The sequence below is a fragment of the Puma concolor genome, chromosome B1 (genome assembly GCF_028749965.1).
Source record: "Puma concolor isolate L17-30 chromosome B1, mPumCon1.1.hap2, whole genome shotgun sequence".
Classification (NCBI taxonomy): Eukaryota; Metazoa; Chordata; class Mammalia; order Carnivora; family Felidae; genus Puma; species Puma concolor.
Window position 1 is genome coordinate 189,763,226 of NC_141670.1, and position 21,198 is coordinate 189,784,423.

Sequence of the window (21,198 nt, forward strand, 5' to 3'; positions counted from 1 at the left end):
TTAATTTAAAAGAATAATCCTTTTTATTTTGCTAAGCTACCTCAAATCCGTTTTGTAAGGAAACAGAATAAGTGGGACATTTATTCCACATAACATTATTCTCAGCCTCCCTCCCTCCCCCCCTTCTCACCTGTTTCCCCGGATCCCCCATGGTCATCGTCCTCCTCTTCATTATCTTCTTTGCTCCTTTACCACAATAAAATCAGATCTTTAATCTTTGCCACAGGCGCTGATGATTATCACAGTGAGACTCTCGCTGAATATTGACTGCTTTACTAAGCAAACTGAGAAGCCTGCAGTGGGATCCTGAGGCATTCAGGACACCGAAGCTAGTTAAGAGGGACATAAATACACCTTTAAAACTTGGCTTTCACAGTGGAGTAATCCCTTTGTTAAAAGTATGCAGGGCAGGGGCGCCTGGGTGGCTCGGTCGGTTGGGCGTCCGACTTTGGCTCAGGTCATGATCTCGCAGTCAGTGAGTTCGAGCCCCGCGTCGGGCTCTGTGCTGACAGCTCGGAGCCTGGAGCCTGTTTCAGATTCTGTGTCTCCCTCTCTCTGACCCTCCCCCGTTCATGCTCTGTCTCTCTCTGTCTCAAAAATAAATTTTAAAAAATGTAAAAAAAAAAAAAAAGTATGCAGGGCAGTAACACAGTTTGAGATAGGTGTGATCTCAGTATTATATGTAATGTGTAACTAGGAGGAAATCATGAGGACTTCTTGAACTTAGTAATAATACCAGCTGCTGCCCTTATTCCTGTTATTACCTAGTCACGTTTGGAAGGCACATCATCCCTTTACAACCTGTCACCATCTTAGCTGTCCCCAAACAACTGCCCACCTTGCTGCCCCGTCTCACACATGAGTCTGTAATTCTTGATTTTCTGGTTATTAGGTTTAACGGGTACCCCCTGCTTCCGTGTGCTTGGAAATGCAAACTGGGGTGGGGAGGGCTACATCCCTTGGCTTTTCTCAGAAATGACGTGAGTTGCTTATTGAAGATAACTTTTGTTTTCTTAATTTCCTATGGCATGAACCCTTCTGAGCCTTCTCATAGAATTCTTGGTCTCATTTTACAAGTGAGAAAACTGAGTGTTGGGCAGGCTCAATAACTGACTCGTGGGCATTTAACTGGCAGGTGACAGACTTGAAGTCTCAACCCAGGAGTGTGTAACTCGAAGGCACATAAATACTCTGTCTTCATTGTCCTACTATCCTCCTACATTACAATTAAATACCAAGTTTAGGTTATGTATCATCTCGTGTGTTTCCTATGCTAACGCATCAGACATTCATGAAATTTACAGGTGATTTGATCTGATTCTGATCAGAATTCCAAACACATATATTGAGAACATGAAATATTCTTATGACAATTGACATTTAATGCTTTCTTTGTTATTAATGTGGCATTTCCATTTCTTTACCCTTTTTATCTTTGATAATGCGCGTTCACACGTGTTTTTATTTGAGCTTCAACCATTCACTGTGACAGGTGGGAGAGCAGGTGTGTGATTCCTTCTGACCCTTTTGTGCCTGGAGTGGCCTTTAGGAAATGAGGTCAAGGAGAGAGCCAATGCTTTTTAACGCTTGTTGCAGTTGCCAAACTGTCTTGGTGTGTCAGATTTTAGGAATACTTTTTTAGTCCAATCTAATTTTTCATGCACTGTTACCCTTTTCGTGTCCTTCTTTTGCCACTGTGACGGATTCAGAACTGCTTCCGTAACCGAGCTACAGAAGTTTACAGCATTTTATGATCACCTGCTCTGGGGAGTATTTTGGCAACAAATCCCTTTCCTGAGTTCTTAGCCATTTGGAATGAAGTAATGAGAAAGATAGCTTATTCCCAGCTAAAGCAATCATTCTTGCTAGCTATATACCTTCTTAAAGATACTTCTTTTCTTTACAGTTATTAGAACACACTAAATTCCATTACTGGCATTATCTGGTGGCCATAGCAGTAAGTAGCTTTTTGATCATGCAATAAAGTTTCTCAGTGGAGATGATGTATCTGTCAGGTCTCCTGTTGGATCTTCGTAAAGTCTATGTGTTTAAAACTTTAAAAAAAAGTATAAGACAAGTTGAATTGTAATGGTGCTAATCTATGAATACTCCATATTTATTTCTGTAGTACCTTAGAGTCTGTGTTTTCTTACATATTATCTTTTAGGTGTTTGCGGCCAGTGGGAATTTTTTGATAGCCATAGAGCATCTTTTAAAAGCCACAGTAGGTAAGAATAAGAGACACAAACCTAGCCAATTTATTCAGGCTACTCTGAATTCCTGTTAAAAATTGGCAGTTACTATTCCAATTGTCTGTATAAATAGCTGATTGACATGTTCAGTTATTGGCATATTGGAGTCATTGTCCTTTTTTTTTTTTTTTTTTAAGTTTATTTTATTTATTTTGAGAGGGGGAAGGGGCAGGGAGAGAGAGAGAATCCCAAGCAGGCTCTCTGCTGTCAGTGTGGAGTCTGGCACAGGACTGGATCTCATGAACCATGAGATCGTCAATGACCTGAGCCGAAATCAAGAGTTGGACGCTTAACTGGCTGAGCCACCGAGGCACACCCCCCCCTCCCCCGCACTGCCTTCTTTATAGCTCCAGAAACAAGAGCTTCTGTTAGAATAAAATCCACCCCCCTCACCTGTTTGTTATTAGGAATATATAGACTATATACTAGGATGCTAATGTTCCATGAATTGTATAAAATGAATAGGCTCTGGGTTGCATTGGGGTTGATTAGATTAGAGGCCTAGGCCTTTCTGGTTGTCAGTTGATCTTGTTAATGTGTTGGGTTTGGAGGAAAATGCTCTTTGGGAATGTCTGAGTCCATTAAAATAGAGTGTTTGGATTAAATTCCCTTCTCTTCATTATATATCACTCTGGTAGTTTTGCAGTTATCACAACTTAGTCACTTTTACAACATGCGTTTACTTGTTGTGCATTTTCCTCAGAGATTACAAGCCCCCTAATAGACCTTGTATGTTTCTCTTACTGCTGTGTCTCCATTGCTCTGGACAGTGTCTGGCTCACCTTGGTCCTCAATAAATATTTAGTCAGTGAGTAAATGGAACTGTGTAGCTATTGGCTTTTATACCAAGAGTTCTACTAGTGAATAAGGGTATAAATATAAGTAAGACATTGTGTTGTCTCTGCCCTTAAGATGTTTACGTTGGAAAGAAAATAAGGAAAGAGTTGCGATATAGTATGTTAGAGGCATTAAGAAGCCCATAAACTATTTTTAATTGGATGAGGTAGCAGTGCTTTAGAGAGTAGAGAGAGACAGTTTTGCTGGATGCATTGTCCTATTTACAGATGAACATAGACTTAAATTATTTTTAGGGGCACCTGGCTGGCTCCGTCGGTTAAGCATCTGACTTCGACTCAGGTCGTGATCTTGCGGCTCGTGATTTTGAGCCCTAGGTCGGGCTCTGTGCCGACAGTTCAGAGCCTGGAGCCTGCTTTGGATTCCATGTCTCCTTCTCTTTCTGCCCTGTTTGTACTCTGTCTCTCTCTCTCTCTCAAAAATAAATAAATATTAAAAAAATGTTTAACTGGCTGAGCCATCCAGGCTGCCCTGAACATAGACTTTAAAAAGGCACTCCTCTTTTTAAGTTAAATTAAATTAAATTAAATTTTTGTTTTTTGTTGGGGTGTAATTGACATGAAACATTGTATTATTTTTAGGTGTACAACACAATGATTCAGTATTTGTATATATTGTGAGTCGATCACCAAAATAAGTCTAGTTCATATCCATCACTGCACAGTTACAAAATTTTTTTTCTGGTCATGAGAAGGATCTCCTCTTTTAGCACCTTTCACATATGCAATAAGTATTTTTATTTTTTATTTTATTTATTTTTTTTTATTTATTTTTTTTTCAACGTTTATTTATTTTTGGGACAGAGAGAGACAGAGCATGAACGGGGGAGGGGCAGAGAGAGAGGGAGACACAGAATCGGAAACAGGCTCCAGGCTCTGAGCCATCAGCCCAGAGCCCGACGCGGGGCTCGAACTCACGGAGCGTGAGATCGTGACCTGGCTGAAGTCGGACGCTTAACTGACTGCGCCACCCAGGCGCCCCTGCAATAAGTATTTTTAACTACAGCCCCCACGCTACGTCCCATGACTTATTTGTAACCGGAAGTTTGTACCTTTTGGCTTCCTTCACCTATTTCGCCCACCCCCTACTCCCTCCTCTGGCAACTCCCTGTCTGCCTTCTTGGCAGTTTTGTTTAAGATTCCACATAGAAGTGAGATCCTATTGGGGCGCCTGGGTGGCGCAGTCGGTTAAGCGTCCGACTTCAGCTCAGGTCACGATCTCCCGGTCCGTGAGTTTGAGCCCCGCGTCAGGCTCTGGGCTGATGGCTCAGAGCCTGGAGCCTGTTTCCGATTCTGTGTCTCCCTCTCTCTCTGCCCCTCCCCCGTTCATGCTCTGTCTCTCTCTGTCCCAAAAATAAATAAACGTTGAAAAAAAAAAAAAAAAAGAAGTGAGATCCTATGGTATTTGTGTTTCTGTGTCTGACCTGTTTCACTTAGCATAATACCTCAACTTAAGTTCCAACCACGTTGTCACAAATGGCAAGATATCCTTCTTTTTTACGGCTGTGTAAAATTCCAGAGAGTGTGTGTGCGCGTGCACGTGTGTGGACACCACGTTCTCTTTATCGTTCATCCATCGATGTACATTTGACTTGCTTCCATGTCTCGGCTACTGTAAATAATGTTACAGTGAATGTAGGGGCGCAAGAATCTTATGAGTTAGCATTTTCATTTTCTTCAGGTAAAGTGGAGTTGCTAGACCCTATTTTTAATTCTTCAAGAGACCTCCATACTGCTTTCTAGAAGTTAAGTGGCTGTGCCAATTTACGTTCCCACCAGCAGCGCACAAGGCTTCCCTCGTCTCCACATCCTCGTCAGCTGTCCCTCTGATAGCCATTTTCACGGGTGTGAGGTGACATCTCATCGTGGCTTTGATTAGCATTTCCTGGATGATGAGCGATGTTGAGCACCGTTACATGTACCTGTTGGTCAGTCTGTATATCTTCTTTGGAAAAATGTCTATTCAGATCCTCTTCCTAATTTTTAATCAGTTTTTTTTTTTTTTTTGCTATTGAGTTGTATGAGTTCTTACATAGTTTTGCATATAAATACACCCTTCCTCTTTAACACTCCTAGAGCTATCTTGAAAGAGGGGCCTATGCTGGAATTGAAATGTTAAACAAATAATGGAGCGATAAAATACAATAATGAGGACAGCTGACCAGGCATGGTTTTAGGAGCCTTGTATTTATCATAGGAACTTAATCTTCACAACATTCAGAAAAGACAGGATTGTTATTATCTGCCTTTTACAATTAAAGGAAGGCGTAAGAGGGTAAGTGTCCAGCTCAGCTAGAGGTCAGGACTTGAAGTCCTACTCTTCACCCCTGTACTCACTCACTTGCCTCACCCATCGTGTTCCAGCGCTGGGATCCACTGCATTTCCACAGGCTTGTCTTCTTTGTGAAGTGAACTGTGGGTGGGATGGACTGAACATTTTCTAGTCCCACCTCAGTTTCATAATTGTACATCTTGGGAAGAGTATCGGATGCAGAGCAGGGTTGAACAGCTCATCTGGGATCTTCTGGGATGACGAAAAGACATTTGCTAAAATAGCCTTCACTTTCTCGCTTGGCTTTGGGGCTTAACGCCTTTGCTGTTTGTTTCTTGATTAGAGGCCCAGCCAGCTTGTAAATCCTGTGATCCTACCTCTGGAATGTTTTTGTAGTTGTTTCTGCCATAGATCTCCCTCTCAGGAACATTTTGCTTGATAGCAAACCCCCTCGACACCAGTATGTCTCATTAGCCCGGGCTATTCAATGCATTTCTCTGACATGGGACATACAAGTCAGTGTCAATAATCGTTAATGGACATTTTTGGTGGCATTGCCTGACAGATGTTTACATCTGTAAGTCATGGATTGAACTTAATAAAAGGAATTCAGTAAATAAAACAAGTGGTGGAAAAGTACCTCTTAGGATCCATGTATTTCATGGCACTGGATCGTAAAGCATTCATTGAACTGGGAGGAACCGAAGAGGTTCATTCGAGGTCATGGAAACCGCATGTGCAAAGACCCATCTAGTGCCTGGCATTTGCGGGGAACTGATGATAGCTGGACATTCCTAGGGTTTTGGACATGACAGGATACTAAAGAGGTAGCCGTGTGTGTTTCTTACTAATAATACTGAGTTAACATACAAAAAGAGGTCTTTATAAATGTTTTTCCAAAGAGTTGGGATCTTTTTGTTTTGGGAATCGTGTGGTATCTTTCCCTTCTCCTTGATTAACTTAACTGCCTTTTCCCCCCCTTATGAAAATGGGTACCACATGTCATTCTTTACCAATGAGTTGGTAGTTATTCAAGTATACTGTTTTGAGCTAAATGTGTTTTTTGTTTTTTTGCTTTTTTTTTAATTTTTTTTTTTCAACGTTTATTTATTTTTGGGACAGAGAGAGACAGAGCATCAATGGGGGAGGGGCAGAGAGAGAGGGAGACACAGAGTCGGAAACAGGCTCCAGGCTCTGAGTCATCAGCCCAGAGCCTGACGCGGGGCTCGAACTCACGGACCGCGAGATCGTGACCTGGTTGAAGTCGGACGCTTAACCGACTGCGCCACCCAGGCGCCCCTAAATGTGTTTTTTTAAGAGAGAGAGCGCGAGAGGCAGAATGTGATCAGGGGAAGGGGGAGAGAGAGAGAGACAGAAACACAGAATCTGAAGCAGTCTCTGGGCTCCGAGCTGTCAGCACAGAGCCTGACCCGGGGCTCGAACCCATGAGCCATGAGATCATGAGCTGAAGTCGGATGCTTTAACTGACTGAGCCACTCAGGCGCCCCTGAGCTAAATGTTACCTGCCGGTCATAACTGAATGTGCTATTCATATCTGAAAATGTTTCAGTCAGAAAAAAAATAAGTGCCTGTTGGGTTTTCATGTGAACATTTAGACGGAAGGCCAATCTTGGTGTCTCATTGTGATCTTGATTATGTAAAACAGCCTGTATTGGTTTTAAAGGTCTTCCTCTTCTCTCCTGCACACCTGCTAGCTAGGTGATGTGATGGTTGACATTGCAAGCAACATCATGTTGGCTGACGAGCGTGTTCTGTGGCTGGCACAGAGGGAAGCTAAGGCCTGCAGTCGAATTGTTCAGTGTCTACAGCGCATTGCCACGTACCGATTAGCAAACGGAGCTCACGTTTATTCAACAGTAAGTGTAACATTGTCCTAGAATTCTAAGAAAAGAAATTCATTGAAAGCAACTTGAACTTATAAAAGATAGTTTTGGTTTTTTTCCTCATGATGTGGGTATTTTCTGTTCCTGCTGATTATTACAGAATTTCCAGTTCTCTAACATTTTAAAAGCTCATTTCACTTTTGAGTAATCTGTTTTCTTGGTAATTAGAAAATACTTTCTTAATTTGCAGTTTGAATGGTTATCGCCATTTAATTTGAAAGACAAATAAGCACACTGTAGGATTACTGTAACTGTCACATGCACCTCCCAGCTGATACTCTGTTCTGGGCCCTGAAGGATGTTCTGAGAAAGTGTCTGATTGTTTGCCCAGGTTCCAATTTCAAAACAGAACTGGGGAGCGCCTGGGTGGCTCAGTCGGTTAAACGTCTCACTTCAGCTCAGGTCGTGATCTCACTGTTTGTGAGTTCAAGCCCCACGTCGGGCTCTGGGCTGACAGCTCAGAGCCTGGAATCTGCTTTGGATTCTGTCTCTCTCTCTCTGTGCCCCTCCCCTGCTCACACTCTGTCTGTCTGTCTGTCTGTCTCTCTCAAAAAATAAATAAACACTACTAAAAAAAAAAAAAATTGAAACAGAAAAAGAGAGAGAACAAGGAGGCCCTCTAACCTTTGTGCAGTGTTGACATTTCCAGTAAGTCTCACTCTTGGAATAATGAGTATTTATATTTAATAATCACTCATCATATTAAATTTTATTTGTGCTAAATTGAGCAGCTCTAAATTTCTTGGTGTACTGCTGACTTTTTCTACAAATGTGGTAAATATGATAAATACTCTGTCATTCCCTTACTACTCATACTCTGATCTCTGGTCCACGGTTCTCATTTCCTAATGATTTTAAGTCGGTTCATAGAATACTCTCTACTTCCTCCTAGGATTTTATACAATTCAGGGTTACTGTTTTTCCAGAGGTTGATGGGATCTTTTTGATGATACTGTGTTTTATTGTTCCTTTTGCTCAATTAAGTTTAGGATTACTTTCTTGAATAGTAAATAAAATGGTGGGCCTACCATGGCTACTGACCTGACAACATACTTCAGGGTAATTTCTCTCTCAGACACATGACCTTACTGGAAACTGGCTTGCCATATTTAAAAAAAAAATTTTTTTTTAATATTTATTTATTTTTGAGAGAGACAGAGACAGAATGCAAGTGGGTTAGGGGCAGAAAGAGAGGAAGACACAGAATCCCAAGCAGGCTCCAGGCTCCAAGCTGTCAGCACAGAGCTTGACGTGGGGCTCTAACTCACAGGCCATGAGATCATGACCTGAGGTGAAGTCAGATGCTCAACCGACTGAGCCACACAGGTGCCCCACACCATTTTCGATGACCACATTTGGTCTTCCCTGGTCATTTAGATCTATTTTAAATTCCTTGCCTGAGCCTTACTAAGCTCAAAGAACTTCTTCCTTTCTCTAAACTTCATTGGTTCTTTGGAGAACTCAAGGATATAATAAAGGTGCATAGTGCATTTGCCCTCCTTTTATTTTATTTTATTTTATTTTATTTTATTTTATTTTATTTTTTAGTTTTACATTAATGCTTTTTATTTATTTTTGAGAGAGAGATACAGAGCACAAGTGGGGGAAGGGCAGAGAGAGAGAGGGAGACACAGAATTCGAAGCAGGCTCCAGGCTCTGAGCTGAGCTGTCAGCATAGCGCTGATGTGGGGCTTGAACTCATGAACCGTGAGATCATGACCTGAGCTGAAGTTGGACGCTAAACCACCTGAGCACCCCCACCAGGCGGCCTGTCCTCCATTTCAAAGGGTAGGAAAGGTTCCCGGAAATTGTGCATCTACTTATCAAATGATACAGCTTACAGGGCACCTCAAAAATGGCTGTTTTCTTCCTTTCAACTGAGGTTTCACATATTTGTCTTAATTATTTGTGTCTTTGGTCAATAAAAAAATGGAACATACTTTGTTAACAAACACAGTTGGGGGCACCTGGGTGGCTCAGTCGATTAAACATCCAACTTTTGATCTAAGCTCAGGTCATGATGTCACGGTTTGTGGGTTCAAGCCCCACGTTGGGCTCTACGCTGACATTGCGGAGCCTGCTTGGGATTTTGTGCCTCACTCTGCCCCTCCCCTGCTCTCTGTCTCAAAAATAAATAAGCTTAAAAAAATGCAATCGAATTTAGTAAGAGTTTTCACAGTGTGGCATCTGGGTTGCAAAAGCTAATGCAAAAATTTGTTAGTCTTGAATATTTGAGGGAGCACCAATTCTTTTCTTCCATACATATGGTGCTTGGCACATTCTACTTTGCCTTCTATATTTTTTAATTTGTATTTTATCTTCCTGATAGATTTTACACACCTTGCACATAAGTTTTACGCTTAAAAAAAATTGCAAAAGAGGACTTTGTCCATACATGGGACTTAAAATGGGACCTTGCCTTTTTTTTTTTAAGTTTCTTTTTAAGTAATCTCTGCATTCAACTTGGGGTTCAGACTCATGATCTCAAGATCAAGAGTCACATGCTCTACCGACGGAGCCAGCCAGGCGCCTTAGAACAAGGCAGCTTTTGAAAGTGTATTTCCCAAACCCCAGCACTCCTCTTGTGTTACTAAGCGAGTCCACTGATTTCTCTAGCTGATTTTTTTATAAGACACACTTTTCTTTAAAGTTTATTTATTATTTTATTTTATTTTTTAAACATTTTTTTTTAATGTTTATTTTTGAGAGAGACAGAGTGTGAGCAGGGGCGGGACAGAGAGAGAGGGAGACACAGAATCCGAAGCAGGCTCCAGGCTCCGAGCTGTCAGCACAGAGCCTGACGTGGGGCTCGAGCCCAAAAATTCCAAGATCATGACCTGAGCTGAAGTCAGACACTTAACCAACTGAGCCACCCAGGTGTCCCTATTTTATTTATTATTTTAATTCTTTTTTTTTAAAGTTTATTTATTTTGAGACAGTGAGCACGAGCAGGGGAGGGGCAGGGAAAGAGGAAGAGAGAGAATCCCAAGCAGGCTTCCACACTGTCAGTGTAGAGCCCGCTGTGGGGCTCCATCCCACAAAGCATGTTCCTCAGTTGGTATTTTTCTAGATTAGGATATCCTTTTGTTTCCAGCATCTTTTTTTATGTGCCAGTTACCTGCACAGTGTCTTTGTTATGTAAGAACTTGAGCTTTTTGCCTCTAGCTTATGTACAGTGTTTTGTGTTTGAAGACTCTTTGAAAGTGCTTTTCCCTCATGCTGTAAATCTTTCATAACTCCTCTTTGACTTTTGAAGTATTCACCCAATATTGCTCTGGAAGCTTATGTCATCAAGGCTGCTGGCTTCACTGGGATGACTTGTACCGTGTTCCAGAAGGTAGCAGCCTCTGACCGGACAGGCCTCTCTGAGTATGGGAGGCGGGATCCAGATGGAAACCTGGATAAGCAACTGAGCTTTAAGTGCAATGTGTCAAATACGTTTTCAAGTCTGGCCCTAAAGGTATGTTACATTCTATAAGCATTTAAGACTCTTTATTGTTAGGTTAGAATACTCAAAATGGTTTGCTTTGAAGAATCACCTAATTAGAAGTTATTTTGGGGGTGGGGTAGGTATTGGTATTGTTTTTTGCTGTTGTTTTGAAAGAAACTCAGACCAGGAAGGGACATGTAATGCCTCTCATGGGCCTAGACACTTTTGCCCTTTGGACCCCGTCTCCATACAAAAATATCAAAATTATATTTTATGACTGCACTGGTAAAAAGATGAATATATTAATACATATTAGAACATTTTCTTTGACCTGAAAGTTCATTTTTATGCTCCTGATTTTAAAGACATGAGAACATTTCGTAGACCTCCTGAAAGTATTGTGTGTCCTTGGCTCTGTGCCTCTTGGACCTAATGGAAAAGCCAGCCTTGAGATTGGGCATTTAATCAGGCAAGCTGTATATCAAGAGTTTTGGCAAAGAAGTGCAAACATGTGATCTGTCTTCAGAAAATGTGTGTTTTATTGCAGCAAGCAAAATGAAAAGCATTTTTATTGAGTTTTAAAATTTGGGGTTTAGGTGTGTTTCATTAAGACTACATTGAAGCAAATACTGGAGGTCCAAGTCTAACACCCTAATGAAACCACATTTTTTTCATTTAGCTTTGCGTGGCCACGTGTAGCTGTGTTGTCTGTGGATTTTAATGACACAGGACTTTCTTTGTTTCTGGCTTGTCCCTGAATTATATCACAAACAATATTCCATTCACTTTAATGGCTGCATAGTAATTGATCAAATAGGTGTTAGGTGTCCTGGTACATTGTGGGCATTCAGTAAATATTGAATGAATGAATGAATATGGGCACTCAGTAAATATTGAATGAATGAATGAATGAATATGGGCACTCAGTAAATATTGAATGAATGAATGAATATGGGCACTCAGTAAATAATGAATGAATGAGTGAATATGGGCACTCCGCAAATATTGAATGAATGAATGAATGAATATGGGCGCTCAGTAAATATTGAATGAATGAATATGGGCACTCAGCAAATATTGAATGAATGAATGAATGCATGAATATGGGCACTCAGTAAATAATGAATGAATGAATGAATGCATGAATATGGGCACTCAGCAAATATTGAATGAATGAATGAATGAATGAATGAATGAATGAATATGGGCACTTAGTAAATATTGAATGAAAGAAAGAAAAGAGAAAACAAAGAAAAGAAGAAAAAAGAAAGAAAATTAATGTATTTTGTTACACCTTGCTATTGGTGACTTCCATAAGGAGAGCCAGCTTGCTGAATTTAGAAGCAGTCCAACTTCCCCCACTTCCCAGGACAATCTCAACCAGGCCAGAATGTCTAATGATAATATATTTACTTGATATAATATACTCAGAGGAAAATTCGCAAGATTTATTTGTTATTCTTGGTTCTGTGTGGGTACTCAATGCACCCAGCATTGCTTCTGCAGACCTGTTCCTTTCCTTGTTGTGTTTTGCATTGGTAAAACATACCACAGAAAGCAGAGAAACAGCATCGCACACACACCCGAGAGAGAAAGGCATGTGCCTTTGAGGAGCACTTAAAATTGATGAACCCTTCTATCTTAGATGATCAGAGCTGGTAGAAAGGGATTACAAATGATGAAACCCTACATTTCATCAATTTCACAAGCTACCCCTCTGGGTAAGGAGAGTTTCTACCTGCCAAAGTCAAAAGCTTTAAATGAACACACTCAGATTTGTCAATTTCATACTATTCTATCCTTTTAAGATCATCTGTGGCCAGAAACCAAGGACACATTGCACTATTATTCATGCTTCTTTGGTGGACATGATTAAACTGAGTGAAAAGGGAGTCTGTCCTTCGTGACACAAAATTAGTTAAAAATTGTAACGTCAACAGAGCAAAATGCTTTAGACTTTAACAGGAAACTAACTTTACATTTGTAAGTTTACACTAGGGCGGTTTTTACTCTTTACGCATGTCTTTTTCTTTTTTTTTTAAAGCCTTGCATATACGAACTAGATACCATGTATATACCTTTGAATGGGAGAATATGCTAACATACAAAGTTAAACCTATAACAAGGAAGTTTTCCGTTAGCAATAGGAGCTTCTTGAATTGCTTTTTGTGTATTTCTTCAATCGCTGTCCTTCTGTCTTTACTACCATCACAGCCTGGTTTGGACTTCTAGATTACCCAAACCGTTGTGGCTTCCTCTTTAGTCTTTGGGTCAACAGGCTCTTCCTTAAAAATCCATCCTCCTTATATAGATTGTCTCCCTAGGGCTGGCATTCAGCCAGCATGTAGCAATTCATCCATGACAGTAAAGTACTGAAATACTTTCCTGCCCTCTACCAGAGAGCTGTCGTGCCAGTTCCCTGAGCGGCTCCTCAGCCCTGCTGCGCCTTCTGGGAACACCTCCTAGTCTGTCCACCCTTTAGTAACAAGTTCCAGGGCCGCAGAGCAGAGGGTCTCCAGGAGTCTTCCTGTTTGCAGAGGCTGCTCAAGTTGTCCGTGTCCGTGTCATTTCACGCGGTTAAGGTTGTTACTAGCATTATCCCTGGATCTACCCAACATGGAAATTGACCTCGTGTCTCCTCTGATAAATACTCTTCATGTCTCTCTGGAGGCTGGCTGCCAGGGAGCTTCATCCTCTGGCATTTATGTGCCCTCCTGCCCCATCTTTCTTCCTGCCTCCTTTCTTCTGTCCACTACCAACCAACCCCCCCCATGGTTCCTCTCCCAGCCTCTTAGGCCAGTCTCATGCTAATTCTTCTGCTAGGATTCCTGGCTCCTCCCCTTCCCCTTCTCTGCAATTTGGTTGTGCGTGCAGAAATATTGCCTTCAAGAAATCTTCCCTAATACCGTCCTGTCTGTCCTCTCCCACCCTTATCTCCTGTATTTCTCCTCCGTACTTTGTCGCACTCTGCGCATCTCTTTGTCATTGCATGTTACACACAGGGGCCAAATGGTTTTCTCACCTCCTACACGGGAGGCTGAAGCTTGCTTGAGGGCAGAGTGCTCGAGTCACCAGTGAGCACCAATGCGGGCCGGCCAGGTGGAGACTGAATTAGCTGTCCTTGGACACTTACAGCACCACATCTGTTCTTTTTTCTTAACCAAATGCTTCCTTCTCCTGTTGGTGCCATAACAGATTATATTAGCTCACCCAACAGTATCTGTTTTTCGATAATCTGCTAAGAGCTTTTAGAAATTGCTGGTGTTTTGAATTCAGTTGTAATGTAGTCTGGAAGAATTGGTTCTTTAAACTTTGCTTGACTGGAATTTAGAAATCAGTTTTTCTTGCACATCCCATATTTCCCTCGTCTGAGACCCCAACTGAAGTTCTCTAACTTTCCACACCAGCCTTTCTGCCCCCTTTCCCACCCCACCCTCTTTCCCACTTCTGCCTGGTGAAAGCCTTGCTACTCTGTTTCTAAGACTCCACGCAAATTGTACCTTCCTTCTCTTCCTGAGAATTCATCACCGCCTGTTTGTTCCATAGTGCTTCGTCTGTTCTCCAGAATAATTCAAAGCTGATACTATGGTGAGCTGAGTTAGACTGAGAAGCCATGGGATATGGTGACAAAGAATTTGGTCTCTGCAGCCAGACGTTGTCTTTCTGCTCCCTAACTTAACAGCTGTGCAAACTTGAGCAAGCACGTTCACCTCTCTGAATGTCAGTTCCTCGTTTGTTACATAGGCGTCAGGAAACAGTAGCTAAGTCAAAGGGTTACTTGGAGGATTAAAGGAGGCAAATATGTAGACATTTACAGTAGTGTCCAGCACAGAGTAAGCCCTTAATAAATGTTAGTTCTTATTATTGTTTTATTGTTGTTATCTCTCCCCTGTTCGATTATCAATATTTGAGTTAGTGTCCGTGGCTTATTCATTGTTTATCTCCAGACCCTGCACAGTGCCCAATACAGAGTAACAAGATACCCAATAAATACTGTTGAATAAAATTTAACAGCCGAAGCTTAATTAGCAAGGAAAGTCAGTTAATAAAAACTTGATTCTGAAGTCAAACATAATTCCTGTTAATCTTTAGCAGTGAAATAATCAAAAAGTGGTATGCAGTTAATAACTAATTATTCACAAAAAAATTGGAGTGTATCATATCTATCTTTAAAATCAAGGGAGTAGATAGTTAAGACAGTATGAATCAATTAGTATTTTCTTGTTTTAAGGCAGGTGGTGGCTCTCTGACTTATTCAAATTTGTGTTAGAATTCCGCAGAAATGAACAAAGTTAGGATTTCAGAAAATTTTAACTTGCTAATTACACAGTGGCAGACGTTCCGGTTGTTTCATAAGGAAAGATGTTAAGATCCAATGGAAGTATTGGAGTTGACATCCTTTATGATACTTAACGTTCTTCTTGACTTAATATCTCGTAAATAGGGAAATATACATGAATTTTGCCAATACAATAGCAAGAGCTCTGTGATAACATTAATTTTATGTGTGTTCATATTTAGTCGATTTTTAGTATTGAAATTAATACTAAAAGTGAATTGTAGAAGTCAAAATATGATGAGGTTCTAGATTATTGCTGGGAAGTCAGTTACTTGAAGACATTTTCTGTTTCCCCAGACTCCAGATAACCATTCGCCACACTGCAGTAGTAAGAGTAATAAAAATACCACCCACAGTGATGTGGCCTCTTATGCTTGTCATGGTCATGATCCCATGCGGTCCTTACAACCGTTTGTTAGAAGGATCATTAGCTGCCTGTGACAGATGAGATCCAGAGAGTATAAACAAAATTGTGCAGTGTTAAGTGGCCACTAAGTGGTGAGGCTGGGACCCGTATCCTGGTTTCTTATTTCAGATCCTATGTTCTTTTCCCCAGGGTTGGCATATGATCCGCAGTAATAAAAATTAGACGCCAAAAACATATACGGTATTTCCCAAAGGGTTTTAAGAGAGGTTTTTCTAATTTATTAGCTCTAATTGCCCATGTGTATATCTTTCTATTGCTGCAATCCATACATTTAAAAATGAACAGAGGGTTAAATGGAATGACATCAGCAAAAGGTAAAAATCATGGTAAATGTAACAAATGAGTGTTTCTCAGTGATTGTTTTCATTAGATTTACAGCTTTGCCATAATAAGTGATCACTTCTTTTAAGGAAATTAAATAGACGAATATTATATTCTTCCTATAAAAATCCAGGCATTCTGATACAGTTTTTCGGGCACCCCTAACCGTCCCCTCTCCATCCCAGGTCACCTGTAATAATATTTAACAATATTCCTTATTGGACTTTAAAGGATATTTCAGAAGCTACAGTATATACAGCCTTGAATATGTAGCTTTCATCTGTCAACGATCTGTTCTTACTCCTCTGAGTTTTTATTATTTGCTGTTGTTTGGATGGTTTTACAAGTTTAAACTTGGATAGAAAACATTTTCTCACTGCTAGAAATTATAGATGTCATTTCCTTTTTTTCAGCTCTTTCAGAAAATGTCAGTATGTCTTCTTTTTAAAATTAATTTGATATACCATAAGTAATGCTTACCCAGAGACCTGTGCTTTTTGAGTCATTTTGTGTTCACAACAAAACTATATTATTGAATTTTATAGTTCTCAAGTTTTAATAAATGTCCAGTATGTAACGCTTTATCAGGAATTTGACCTTTTAACTAATCGATCTGTTGATGTATTTCCCTTTTTTCTGCACACCTATTTAAGACAAAGTTACATACATAGTAGAAATTTACTAGATTAGCGAGTGAATTTATAAGAAACTTTGTTTCTCTATCGGGTTATATATATATATTTTTTAAAAGAAATTCTTTTCTCAACGTTTATTTTTGGGACAGAGAGAGACAGAGCATGAACGGGGAAGGGTCAGAGAGAGAGGGAAACACAGAATCGGAAACAGGCTCCAGGCTCTGAGCCATCAGCCCGGAGCCCGACGCCGGGCTCGAACTCCCGGACCGCGAGATCGTGACCTGGCTGAAGTCGGACGCTTAACCGACTGCGCCACCCAGGCGCCCCTATCAGGTTATATTTTTAAGTGAGAACAGTAGAAACCTTTTTGTGTATTTTTCTTAGGCAAAATGTTTCTTTTTTTTTTTAATGTTTGTTTATTTTTGAGAGAGAGAGAGAGGACAGAGCATGAGCAGGGGAGGAACAGAGAGAGGGAGACACAGAATCTGAAACAGGCTCCAGGCTGTCAGCACAGAGCCCGACGCGGGGCTTGAACTCATGAACTGTGAGATCATGACCTGAGCCTAAGTCGGCCGCTTAACCGATGGTGCCACCCGGGTGCCCCTCTTAGAGTATTTCTACCAAATACCTTCTTGGCATCTTCAATTCAAAAGAAATATTCAAACTTCCAGTATTCAAACTTTTCAAAATACTTTATTCAACAGACATTTGTGTGTGTCCAGTGTGCTCCAAGATTGTTCTAAGCAGAGCAGTTAAAAACTAATTTTAATCACTTGCTTATTAAAATAGATCCTTTTTAAAAAATACAATCATGCCACACAGACTTTCGTTAGTTTTACAAACGATGGGTTACTTTTACCAATACAAGTGCCAGGAACTATTATTAGTGTAGAGGGTCCAGAGACATAAGGGAGATTATCTGTACTCAAAAATCCTGCTACTCTGGTTAAAGGGGCAGACAGTGAGTTACACTGTGAAAAGCACACATATTAGCAATGAGATGTGTGTGCAGAATCCCGCATGAGGCCACAAGAGGGAGCAACTAACTGGAAAAGCAGTGTGATAGGGAGTCCTGTAATTAATCATCCAAAAAAGCCCCGTTTTAAGGATGTCTTTCTCCTGGCTGTCAGCCGCTCTTAACCCTGACCCATCTTTGATCTTGCTAGAAATCAGATTTGCCCAGATCAAGAGCTGGCCAGACAAAAAATGGTAGAGCATTTCAGCAAGGGGTCCAGGCACGTACAGCACACACAGTGGCATAAAACACATATGAAATCTTGAAGATCGAAAAATTCAAGGTGGAGATACAGGGGATTTTAGAAGATGAATTTGAGATATAGATTTTAGCCAAATTATATGATGTACTTACAATTGGGGGCAGTGTTCCCTAAACGTTGGAGAGCCAAGGTGTTCTTTAAAATAACAAGGTCAGATGTATATATATTTTTTAATTTTTAATGTTATTTATTTTTGAGAGAGAGTGTGAGCGGGGGAGAGACAGAGAGAGAGGGCTCGAACTCGTGAACCATGAGATCATGACCCGAGCTGAGGCCAACACATAACCAACTGAGCCACCCAAGCGCCCCTGAGATGTATTTTTTTTTTAATTTTTTTTAATGTTTATTTATTATTTTTGAGACAGAGAGAGACAGAGCATGAACGGGGGAGGGTCAGAGAGAGGGAGACACAGAATCTGAAACAGACTCCAGGCTCTGAGCTGTCAGCACAGAGCCCGACGCGGGGCTCGAACTCACGGACCACGAGATCATGACCTGAGCCGAAGTCGGCCACTCAACCGACTGAACCACCCAGGCGCCCCCTGAGATGTATTTCTTAAGAGGAAATTCTGTTGATAGTGTGGACATTGGATTGGAGAGAGATTGATGCCAAGAGAAAAACTTTGTGATAAATTCTTAAAATAGGGATTTTTTTCAGATGGTTAATTATTTGTCTGCCTGGCATATGAATTTATTTTTTATTGAATGCCGAGTAATTTATAATTTAAAAATCCTATAAAACACTCCACGATGAGACAGCATTACTAGCTCTTCTATTTGTTACTGTGTTTTTTCCAACAGGATGTGTTTCTTAGTCTCAGGGATACTTCTGCTAAAATGAGAGTTTGTTTGAATCTATTTCTATTAAGTCTGTAGAATTTCTTTTTTTGTTGTTGTTTGACAGTTCGAATCCGTCATAAATCACCTTTAGAGTTCCGTAAGTCCAAATTAATTAAACTCATATTTGTGATATGCTGCATTGGTGCTTATTTCTGTAACTGATCATTATAAAATTGATGCAAAGAGTGATCACTGAGATCCCTGATCGGTTTGATGCATCGACTTCAGCAGTATGTGTTACCATGGGAAAATTCACTTTGTAGTTGGAAATAATTCCTTATTTACTACTTCAACTCTTTGAACTATAGTTCCCATTTCTCTTTCTTCTATGCTTCTTTTCCTCTGTGCTTTTGTGTGGTGTTCAGATACTTCACTTAACCAAGAAGTTGTTTTAACTATTAAATTTCATATGTATACATTTTAAGAAACGGTTCATATACAAATAGGAAACATTTGTAGCTGTCTAAAATATTCTTCCTGGTTTCTGCGTGCTAATGTGGCAACCTTTCTTTGCTTTTGTTTTTGTGTGTATTCAGAATACTATCGTGGAAGCTTCCATTCAGCTTCCTCCTTCCCTTTTCTCACCAAAGCAAAAAAGGGAGGTCAGACCAACTGATGACTCTCTCTACAAGCTTCAACTCCTCGCGTTCCGCAACGGAAAGCTTTTCCCAGCCACTGGGAATTCAACAAATTTGGCTGATGATGGAAAACGGCGTACGGTGGTTACCCCAGTGATCCTCACCAAAATAGGTTTGTTACGTAGGCATATGTTACCCTGGAGTTGCTGGACAATGTGACTTTAATGATACACTGTACCTAAAAGTGCTTAATTCTGTTCCTTCTCATTTTAATGAGTCACTAGTGAAAAAAAGACACTGCAGAGTACCCATTAGAGTGTAAGCTGACATTTTATTGTTTATGAAGTTTGTTTCAGAAATATTGTTATTTCCCGTTTCCTCCAGATGGTGTGAATGTAGATACCCACCACATCCCTGTTAATGTGACACTGCGTCGAATCGCGCACGGAGCAGATGCTGTGGCCGCCCAGTGGGATTTCGATTTGCTGAACGGACAAGGAGGCTGGAAGTCAGATGGGTGCTATATACTCTACTCGGATGAAAATATCACCACCATGCAGTGCAACTCCCTTAGTAACTATGCAGTTTTAATGGTACGGCAGTTATTAACTTTATGCACATAAACACTAAATTTCCTCATTTTTTTCCCTATGCGTAGTTAAATGAAGATTTTTTAAAAAGAACTTTTAACATAAATTGTTACCTATAGTTAAGGGGTGATACGTGGTGTAATTCTGAGTTTAAAGGGAAATTAAGTTACTACGAAATGCAGTGTGTGGGATTGAATTTGGTTACAGGGATTTTCAGTAAACTTTATAAGTGAGACAGTTCAACTAAACTTTGACCTTCTGAAAATTTGGAGACATTTGGGTCTATACAGTCTAACTCTTCGAGGAAAGAGTGACTCATTTGCCCAGAGATACACAGTGGATAGTGAGGGATTTTCCTTTTTTGCCATCTCGCACCTTCTTCCACTATACATCATAATTTTTAGACTCTTCAATTTAGAATAACAGTGGCAGTTTCTGTTCAGTGACTGTAACTGACGGTATTGACACAGTTAAGGCCTTTTCACTTTTAATGCTAATCAAGCTGCTGTTGTTTTCTGTTACTTACCACTGTTCCTACCTGTCAGTCTTTGGTAGCCAGTTTTTTAGTCTCAGAGAAACTAAAATGTATGGATGTATATCAATGTGTATATGAATGTGTAGGAACAGGTCTTATTATTAGTGACTTACTTAAGTGAGTCGGATTCCTGAGCTGATAATTATGAAATTAGCCACGCTATTTATATTTTTTATATTACAGTATATAAATGGAGGAGTACACATGGATTTGGAGAACAGTAGAAGGAATTGCTTACGAATCTGAAAGGCATTTCCAGGAAGTCATACAGGACCAGCCTGGGAGTGAGGAAGCTTATGTTTATGTTCCTGCCCCCAGCTCTGAATCTGTTATCTAGACAATATTTTATCAAAGCTGAGTGATCTCAAAACGTGATAGATCTTAAAAAAAATTTTTTTTTAATGTTTATTTATTTTTGAGACAGAGACAAAGCACGAGCAGGGGAGGGCAGAGAGAGAGAGGGAGACACAGAATCTGAAACAGGCTCCAGGCTCTGAGCTGTCAGCACAGAGCCCGACGCGGGGCTTGAACTCATGAGCCATGAGACCATGACCTGAACTGAAGTCGGATGCTTAACCGACTGAGCCACCCAGGCACGCCGAAACATGATATATCTTAATTTTTGTAAATTCTTCTTTTCTTAACAAATGTGCATTTACCACTAGAAGTGATCTTGAAGCAAGCTTGAAGTAGGATAAATTTTCCTGAACTCCTTTTTTGTTTTTTTCTTTGTACCTCTGCTAAGCATATACTTACCCAGCAGCTGGTCAGACACGTAGAGGAGTGACTATATTGTTCAGCAGGGCGTAAAGATGGTCTTTCAGTGACCTCCATTAATATGTGGGTTATTTAGCTTGGCTGACAGTGGATAGAGTCTACACTAGTCAGACTCAGCCATATTTGTTTAAGTCATTGATCCTTTTCTTGTGCATGGTTCTTGTTGA

General features: G+C 40.5%; 1 protein-coding gene across 3 annotated transcripts in view; it reads left to right on the forward strand.

The window, feature by feature from the left end:
- The window catches only part of ADGRA3 (adhesion G protein-coupled receptor A3), a 140,756-nt gene that overhangs the window by 93,633 nt on the left and 25,925 nt on the right, over positions 1-21,198 (forward strand). For 2 of the 3 annotated variants that reach the window (XM_025922104.2, XM_086705333.1), the window contains exons 11-14: positions 7,094-7,255; positions 10,539-10,742; positions 19,088-19,301; positions 19,514-19,722. In XM_025922104.2, coding sequence (XP_025777889.2) covers positions 7,094-7,255; positions 10,539-10,742; positions 19,088-19,301; positions 19,514-19,722 — 789 coding nt within the window. The remainder of the gene's footprint in view (positions 1-7,093; positions 7,256-10,538; positions 10,743-19,087; positions 19,302-19,513; positions 19,723-21,198) is intronic. The other variant, XM_086705332.1, reaches the window with a different exon arrangement.